At 52.6% G+C, this 9,102-nt stretch overlaps 1 protein-coding gene across 1 annotated transcript in view; it reads right to left on the reverse strand.

The window, feature by feature from the left end:
• VAV2 (vav 2 guanine nucleotide exchange factor) overlaps positions 1-9,102 on the reverse strand; it is a gene marked incomplete at its 5' end in the record, with an annotated part of 23,723 nt that overhangs the window by 306 nt on the left and 14,315 nt on the right. Inside the window, 12 exons of the mRNA XM_008938636.1 lie at positions 488-642; positions 3,617-3,740; positions 3,833-3,920; positions 4,027-4,143; positions 4,838-4,890; positions 5,457-5,531; positions 5,753-5,880; positions 6,797-6,818; positions 7,175-7,191; positions 7,976-8,064; positions 8,169-8,270; positions 8,861-8,970. Of these exons, the coding sequence (XP_008936884.1) occupies positions 488-642; positions 3,617-3,740; positions 3,833-3,920; positions 4,027-4,143; positions 4,838-4,890; positions 5,457-5,531; positions 5,753-5,880; positions 6,797-6,818; positions 7,175-7,191; positions 7,976-8,064; positions 8,169-8,270; positions 8,861-8,970 (1,080 nt within the window). The remainder of the gene's footprint in view (positions 1-487; positions 643-3,616; positions 3,741-3,832; positions 3,921-4,026; positions 4,144-4,837; positions 4,891-5,456; positions 5,532-5,752; positions 5,881-6,796; positions 6,819-7,174; positions 7,192-7,975; positions 8,065-8,168; positions 8,271-8,860; positions 8,971-9,102) is intronic.

Genomic DNA, 9,102 nt, shown 5'->3' on the forward strand with positions numbered 1-9,102 from the left:
GGCCCTCACGGGGTGCATGGTGGTGATGGTGGTGCAGCAGTTGCCCTGATTTGGGACCCTAATTTTGTCCACAGTAGCTAAGGGACCAGAGCATGAAGAATCCATCCCCAGTGCTACAAACTCGGAGGGACACCAGGCCAAGCCATCAGCCTGCTGCTCTTCCCAGGGATGCTGAGCCCTTCCCCGCAGAGCCACTCCTGCATAGATCCCCCCTGTGTGCAGGTTTAAGGAAGGGCAGATCCAAACCCTGCCCGATCCAAACATCTGCCTGTCCCAAACATCTGCCCACGTGCTCTGGGCATCGTGGGTCACTGTCACACAGCACTGACTGGTGGCACAGCGGTGGCTCCTGTGAGATGATGGAAAAGGAACACAGAGAAGTGGGAGGTGTCCCCCTGTCCTTTGCTGTCCTGACCCCAGGCTACGCTCCAGCTGGGCAGGTGGAGAGTGGGACAGACTGGACGGGACAGTACCTGGATGCTCTTACCCTTCCATTGGTTTCCCCCTTCCACCATCCCTGGTCCCCACCGATCCTGCTGTAGATCTTCACCACGTCTCCCTCTCGCAGCGAGAGCTCCCGCATGTCCCGTGCTGCAAAGTTGTACCGTGCCACCGCCGTCCCTATGACCCGTGGGGTGAACACTGTGGAGGGACAGAGCCAGGGGGTCGGGAGCTGCCCCACCTCCCCACACCAGCCGAAGCCTGGGGAAAGCTTGGTGAGGTTCAACCTGGGTTTTCCACCGCGGCGCTGGCTCCCGTCGCAACGCCGTGAGCTCGGGGCAGCTTGGATGGGCAGGATGGCCTCATCCAGATCGCTCAGCCCCACGCAGACTGGGGGGGTCGGGGGTAAAAGGGGTTCCTGCTGGGCTTTGAATAGCTCTATGGGTTTGAGAAGCCGAGCAGGAGAGGCCAGGAGAGGCTTGGTGGGGATCGCTGGGGTGAGGGGCACTTTTGTGAGAAGGTGGTAAAAGTTTTCCTAGGAATATATGATCACTCTTGATGAAATAATGGAAAAAATCCTGTTCTGCCATGAGGTCTGGCTGTCACACAGCTCCCAGCACCTGACAGGGCCACCTTATCAAAAGGTTTCACAAATCAACTTTTATTGAAGCTACTGGAAAAAAGTGAGTCATTGGGGCTGGATGCTCCTAGAGATGCTGAGCAAAACCTGTATGTTTTGGGCTTAGGAAGGAACACGCTGCAAACCCACTATCCTCCCTGCTCCTGTCCCTGCCAGGGGGCAGCCAGAGGCCTTGGAAACTGGGTCCCACAAAAGAGCAAAAGGTGGAAAAGCACCTTGCAAACCCTAACGCTGCCCTCCAGCAGCAGCACAGATCTCCATCGCTTCAGGCAGGGGATGCTCAGGGGAGGCACACAGAGGAGCAGCAGCAGGGAGAGGCAGGGGCAGAGCTCAGCTTCCCTGGGCAGGGGGAAGGAGGGTGGAGAGCAGCAGTGGAAGGGATGGGATGGGCAGAGGAGGGGAAAAATGCACCTCCTTGGAAGTTTGCAAAAAAACCCACCCTGGGGGGACGCTGGGTTTCAGTGAAGGTACACTCTATGTCCCAGGACTTTTGAGGATTCATTTCCATTGTGAAAGTTTGCAAACCAAGGTTGAACGAAAGTTTGAGGAGAAGCTTTGCCCAGGTTTTCAGCTCTGGGGATGGAAGGAGATGAGGATGGCGATGGAGACAGTCCAAACACACAATGTGCAGTCATGGGGGGCTCGTCCAGCTGGAGAGCAGAGTGAGAATCACAGCACCTTTGAACTCTTTCATCAGGAGCTTGCTCAGAGCCCATTGCTGCACAAATTACCTTCTGCACTGCTTTCTAGGCAGGTAAAAGATCCAAAAATCCCAGAATTGTGTTCTAATACCTTGAAATGCATTCTCAAAACAGCATCAAGGAAAGCATGTGTGGCTTTGCTGATGATTTTCCCTGCCCAGCCTAAAGAAAATACTGCAAAGTAAAGGCTTAAATGGGAAGAAATGAACTGGCACAACTTTTCTCTCAAAAACAGGGAGAAGACACCAGTCTGTAACACATTTAACCAGTGGGGCTCAAAGGCTGGAGCCTCAGCCTCACCATGTTTGACAGCACAGGTTTCCCCTCAGCCTCCTCAAGCAAGGGGCTCCTGAGCAGCCTCAGATCCCAGAGCTCAAAAACTGCCACATATTGAGATGTCCTCCTTGGACAGCAAGGAGAAATGGTTGGGAAGATGGTGTGATGCCAATGCTCATTTGGTGAAACACACAGGATAAGGAGGTTGAGCTTGAAGCACATCATGAGATCCCAATGCGCTAGGTTCACTTTTTTGGTTCATTTTAGTCTCTCAAATAGTGACAACTCCATCTCTTCCCTGCCTTGATTTTGGGGAGAGGGGGGGAGAACATTTTGCTTCCAGCCAAGCCATGGTTCATGAACTTATTTTGCCAGGCTTTGCCCCAGGGCAGCGCTGGGGACCCCCTGAACTGCCTGTGGGTGATGGAGGGACAGAGGGGACCCCAAGGTCCCACTGGTGATGGCTTTCAAGCTGGGGATGCTGCAGCCTGGGGAAGGCAGCAGGTCTCTCTGGCACTGGTACCTGACCAGAAGGGACTGGAGGAGCTCTGAGAAGAAAAGTTGAGGCCCTGAGGACTGAGAAAAGAAAAGTTGTAGGAAGCGCAGGAGGCTGCAAAGAGGTTAGAGAAAAACAGAAAGAGGCAGAACAAGCATTAAAAAGGAAATTAAAAAAAAAAAAAGAAAATATTATAATGCACAATGCTTTAAAAGCCAACAGAGAAACACAGGGCAAAGCATGCAGGTCTGCACAGGGGCTCAGAGCTGGGACAGCCAGTGGGAGGTCCAGCCACAGCCCCTCAGCCAGCATGGGGGCTCAACAGCCATCCTAGGGTGGTAGCTTATGTGAAAAGATATTTAATCACTTTTCAAAAACTACCTTCCTTTGGTAGCCTTTTTAAAATATGCATTGGAAAACGTTTTCAAAAAAGGCATCTTTCCCCACAAAGCAGTGATTGTGCACTCAGGCTTTCAGACAGAATGGAACATTTTGCACTAATGCCCACTTGGCTTTCCATTTGTTTCGATTTTTTTTTTTTTTAAATTTATTCTTCTTTATTTTATTTTAGACACAGACTTACCATTTCTCCCATCACCTCCATTAAAGGAGTCCCACTGGGATTCAAACCATCACAAGCCCCATGGAACTGGACCCATTAAAACACAAGAACTCACGTGGGCAGGCAAGACACCATGTACCCCCCTGCCAGAGCATCCTGGCCCAGCAGAACCAGGGGGTGGCAAACCACCCTGAGCACAGGGTGCAAGATCACGGGTGAGAAACCAGCCTCCCCCAGCACAATCTCTCCCTGGGGGGCTGTACCCACTCCACAGAGCTTGGAGCAGCAGTGCAGGACAGCCCCAGCCTGGCCAGACCCCCCCCTGATTCCTGTCACCTCCTGTGAGACCCATCCTCAAAACACCACCAGCCAAGCAGACTTGTCTGCAAATTATGGGGCTCAAGTCCTACAGCAAAGCTACAAATCCCTCCTACACCTCGTGGAAAGGCTGAGATTTTCCACCACGAGCACCTTGCTTGCATGGCTGAGCTGGGTTTTACCTGGAGAGCGGGTGAAGGTCCTGGAGGTAGAACGCTCCCGAGATTTATAGGGGTATTTCAGCGTTGTGTCCAGCTGCTTGAAGCTCTCCTTCAGTGAGTGGCTCTGGTAGTACTCAACCAGCTCCTGGGAAGGATGAAGAGGCACCTGGCTGTCTCCACTGTCCTCTGCATGTTCTACAGGGACACACACACTCCAAGAGGTTACAAAAAACCTACCAGCAGGCTTTCAAACTTCTTGGCTTCTGTGATGTGAATCCAATTGTCCTTCTCCACCACCTTGATGTGCTTCACCTCCTCGTTGAACCTGCAAACAGCAGCAAAGGCACTTGAGAAAAGGGAAGAGCTGCTCCAGCCCTGTCTCATCCTGTGTGAGTGGGTAATGCCAAGTTACTGGGGGGGGTATTGCTCACTTAATACTGATGGCAAAGCGCTCGGCCTCGGCCGGCCGCTCCCGGATCAGGTAGGTGCCACTGACGTGAGACTTGAGCAGGTTGTCTGTCTGCTGTCGCTCCATGTTCCCTGCAAACCTGAGCCCAGAGCTTGATTAATTGAATTCACTACAAATTAATGAGTCTTTTTAATATAGGTATGTTTTAAAGGAAAAAAAAAAACACATCTATTTTGGAAGGTGTGAAAGTTGAGAAGGTGAATGGACAACCCGGCCTCATTCAAAACTCCATGGGCAGAAAGAAGTGCCCTGAGATACACAAGAAGCTGCTCGGTCACTGATCAGAGGGTGAGCACTGCAGAGTGCAGCCTTTGAGGTATCTTACAGCTAGAAGATCCCACTAATTAGGAATGGCCCCCCAGGTAAATGAGGCTTCAGTGAAAGGGATAATTTAGACTTGGATTTGCAAACCCAGCTGGAGTTGGAGGGAAGGAGCAGGAGACAAGCCAAGTGTAGCCTCTCCCACCTGGGCAGGAATTACTTCCTTCCTCCCAAAACCGTCTTCTGGGCACGGAAAATGCAAAGAGAAACCACCATCCCACTCCTTTTGCCTCTGACCCTCTCCATCAGTGCAGAAATCCCCCCTGATGCCAAGAAAACTGCACCAGGTTTCAACCCCAAACTCCACTGCGGCGTGGCCACAGGGCAGGTGGGATGCAAAGCCCAAGTAGCCTGCCTTCAAAACTCAGGACCTGAGTGGATTCCTCACAAAGTAACAACCAAAAGGCAAGGCTGGAAGAGCTCTGTGGCCAGAGGAAGGTAGGGCAACTCACCAGGGGTATGCTGTGTAGTCTATCTCCCTCGAGGGCGGCCGGCTGTTGGGGGGCTGCAAAGAGAAGGGGGCTTATTACTGCTGAGCCAGCCTCTCCTCAGGCTGCAGCTCACGTCTGGGATGCTCCTCTCCACGGGAGGGTTTTGTCTGCCCAGCCAGTTCTGAATCATTTGCTTCACTAGGGGAGGGCAGGGTTGTAGCTGAGTGTTTCTCAGCCCCCTGCTGTGATAAGCAGGTGCTACAATTGTTCATTTACCTGAGTGGGTTTTAATTGGGAAGTGGCTGGCAGCATTGCAAAACACAGGAGAAAAAAAAAACCTAAAATGAAGTGCTGTTTTTTCATCCTGTGATTGATCTTGAGCACTCTTCTCCCAAGTCAGCCCTGCAGAGGAGGGACAGAGGCTGGACCTGGTCACACCAACCCCAACCTTGGCAATGGGGCCGAGACCAGCCTGACCAGATGTTTGCAGCTGTGGGATGATGGATCCACCTCCTCACTAATTCAGCCACGTTCAAGGCCCGGGGGTTCCCCAGAACACTGCTGAAGCAGCACCTCAGGGGACAGTCCCCAGCTCCCCCCACCCCAGTGCTCCTGGCTCCATCTCCTCCTTGGCACTTACCCTGGCATCGACGGGGCAGGGCTTTACTGACGAGCTGGGGAAATAACCTGACTTCTTCGTCTGCAGCAGCCGCCCCTGCGAAGCCAAGCTGGATGTCAGACTGGGAGGTGCACTGGGAGGGGCAGTGGTTTTGCTGGGGTGGGATGGGAACAGGCTCCAAACCACCTCGCTGTCCCCCCCAGCTCCGAACCCCCAGCGCATCCCTGTGCTCCGGGGAAGTCCACAAATACATGGGATGATGCAGAAGTCACCTGTTTAAAACTTCCCAGGAATTTCCCACAGGGAATTGCTCTCACCTCCCACCACGGGGAGTCGGGGTCCCCCCTCAGCAGCTCGATCACATCCCCAATTTGAAAGGTCAGCACTGGCTTCCCGGGAGGGGCTGGGTTGCCGTGGTAATTCTGAACCGCCACCATTTTTGGACCTGGGAGAGAAGGAAAATGGTTTCATCACTTAGTCCTTGTCAAGAAGAAACAAACCCAAACCATCCCTCTTGAAGCCTGTTGTTCCTTATCCTGCAAAACACAAACCCAACGGCACCAGCAGGCAGGATTTGGGGACAGAAAGCATGAAAACAGGAACGGTGCCCTCAGCGAGTGGCCTCGGCTCCCGACGTTACATGGATGGTTGAGTTCCTCAAGTAAAAATAAACCCTCAAAGGACTGAGCCAAGCTGCAGCTCTGACTCCCAGCCCTGCACGTGGACTTGAACCTCACCGTGGCTCTCCTGAGATGGTGCTTGGCTGGCACCAAACCACTCCGGGGTCAGTGGTGACACCCAGGATTGCAAAAGGGACCAGCAAGCACTTGGCTCCCACTGGTCTTCAGCTGGACCTGGGACTCAAACGCCCCTCCAGCTCATGATCAAAGTCCAGTTGTCTTGCCAAAACCTGCACATGAAACAAGCTTCCCCAACTGCATTAACAGCACAGTGTTTAGCTCCAAATTGCTTCCCCACCTCTGCCTCTCCCTTCCCAGTGAGAGCACTCTGTGCTTTCCATTTTTTTTTAACCACCAATTTGATTCAGGTTTCATTTTGTCAGGCTTGGCTCTCCTTCCATCAGAAAAAGCAGAAAAACAAATTGTTCCTTCTCCTTTGAGCCAGAGCACATGCAGGGCAGGACCAGTACTCTGTCTAGGCTAAAAAAAAACAGTGCCAGGTCTTCCCACAGGAGCAGCAACAGGAGAGAGCTCAGGGCCCTGTCACTTGCACAGGACCCTTCTGTAGCTCCTTTCTGGTTCTGGAAGGAGCTTCCCCCTCCCACATGCTCTGTGGACACCTGCAGCCACAGTCAACATGCTGTCTCAACTTGCCCTCCTGCAACACTGTAATGCCCTTACCAGGTCCAGCACTCAGGGAATCCTGCAAAGAGAGAGAGAAAAAGTCTCCGTGAGGACACAGTGGTCTCAGTTCTGTCCCAACACCACCAGGATAGATGAAAAACCCTCTCCCCAAAACCTCCCTGGAACCTCCCAGCCCGTGGTGCTTGCCCCAGCTGGATGCTGGCAGCTCCTGAGGGCTGTGGGGCTGTACAAACCAGGCCAGTTTTAGGCTGGAGAAGAGGCCATTGATCTCCAGTCCTGCCCCCCAGGTTGCTGGGACCCTGCCAAGGCCAGGGATGGCTCTTGCCATGAGCTCCCCACACACAGACCAGGCAAGGATCCAGGCTCTGCTCAAGGCAGAGAGGGATGCAGGAAAAGGGCCACCAAACAACATACCTGGTCTGCTGAAGAACCTGCAAGAGAAGTGGTGAAATAGGTGATTAATTTAACAGGTAACAAACTCTGTCTCCTGTTTCTTTTTATGCTAACTAGCATCAGCACTTGAACTTGATGGAGGAAGCAAAAAGCAGAGGCTGAAATAGGTGATTAATTTAACAGGCGACAAACTCTGTTTCCTGTTTCTTTTTATGCTGTATCAATTAACTGGCATCAGCACTTGAACTTGATGGAGGAAGCAAAAAGCAGAGGCTGAGGCCACTGGAGTCATTGCTCTGCACTGGGTGGGCACAGCCCAGGGAGAGACTGCAGCTGGACAAGGACATTTGCTCATTCGCACAAAGTTCTGTGATTTTGTTCCTTCCTCACTCCACACCCCACCCAAAAGCCCCCAAAGCCACCCCATGGCAGTCAGGTTGCCACAGGACAAGGAGTGATGGTTTGAAACTAAAAGAGGGAGATTTAGATTCAATATAAGGAAGAAAGTTTTTACAGTGAGGGTGGTGAGCCCCTGGCCCAGGTTGCCCAGAGAGGTGGTCACTGCCCCATCCCTGGCACCATCCCAGGTGAGGTTGGCCGGGGCTCTGAGCAACCTGCTCTGGCTGCCGATGTCCCTGATCCCTGCAGGGGGTTGGACTAGGTGACTTTAAAGATCCCTTCCATCCCAAACCAGTCTGTGATTCTATACTTAGATTCTGTTAGGCATTAACAAACATCAGTGCTTTGAAGAGTCAATCTTTCAGATCATTCACACGCATTCACCTCCTTGGCACCCACTGCTCCTGATGGGAAACAACTCACCAATCTTGCAGGGAGGAATGATCTCCAAGCACTCCTTATGAGCACCTGCTCCACATTTGGGGCAAAGATAGCCCTGGTAGAAGGTTCCTCTGTGCAAAACAAGAAGTCAGAAAGTCCTAATTCAGCCTCAGCTTTGACATTTTCTCTCGGTGCTTTACTGCAGCTGCAGACAAGCTGGAAGGTTGTTGCTCACCTCAGGAACATCCTGCAGGCTTTGCAGTTGGTAGTCTTTTCAAATGTGTACATCTGAAAGTTATGGTGATTGGCATTGGCTTTCTCTGGCTTTATGTTGGACCTAAGGGAAAGGACTGAGGGGTTATCAACCTGTCCCTGTGAAGCACTCTGTGCTCACGACCTGTCACAGCAGCTGCTGTTTGCATTTCAGTCCCTGTTTGCAAACCACACGCACAGACAGGGAATCAAGGGTGAAAGCAGACTCAGGGCTCGACTGTGCAGAGAGAGGATTCTGCCCATCCACCTTCCCCTGGGACATCTGTGAATTTGGCCCTTGCCTGAGTCAGCCAACAGCCCAGCCCCAGCGTGGGGCCAAGCCCTGCTCTGCTCAGGACCAGCTCCCTGCAGCAGCAGCTCTCCTCCTGCAAGTCCTTCCCCCAGCCCCAGCCTGGTGCTCCACACATGGCCTGACACCAGCAAGCTCTCATTGCAGAGATGCACCATCCATGCTTTGGTGCAGACATCAGGGAGGATGATTTCATGCTGGATCCAAGCTCTCTTTGCACAGGGACCCATCCAGCAAGCCCACACGAGCCTCCCCATCAGAGGCTTTGCTGTTGGAGCTGGTCTCCAGCAACCTGCTGGTCCAAGACACTGTTCCCCCCAGCTTGGCCACTGCAAGGCAGGGCTCAAGCAGCCACTGATGCTCACATTGCCATTTCAAACTGCTCCATCCACTTCCTCTTCATTTCCTCTGTCTTGCAGAAGAACTGGAAGCCCTGCTTCCCCTGCAGGTGAATTAGGTAGAAGCCGTAGGACCACTGCAAAAGAAAACCAGAGAGCTGATAGTACCACAATGCTCCCAACAGCAAAACACCCCGTGCTTCCATTCAGCCACCTTAATAACTGCTCTCAGTGCCAGCCCCTGTCCCTGCTCCTGAAGAACTGCTGAA

The sequence above is a fragment of the Merops nubicus genome, unplaced genomic scaffold (genome assembly GCF_000691845.1).
Source record: "Merops nubicus isolate BGI_N331 unplaced genomic scaffold, ASM69184v1 scaffold3404, whole genome shotgun sequence".
Lineage (NCBI taxonomy): Eukaryota > Metazoa > Chordata > Aves > Coraciiformes > Meropidae > Merops > Merops nubicus.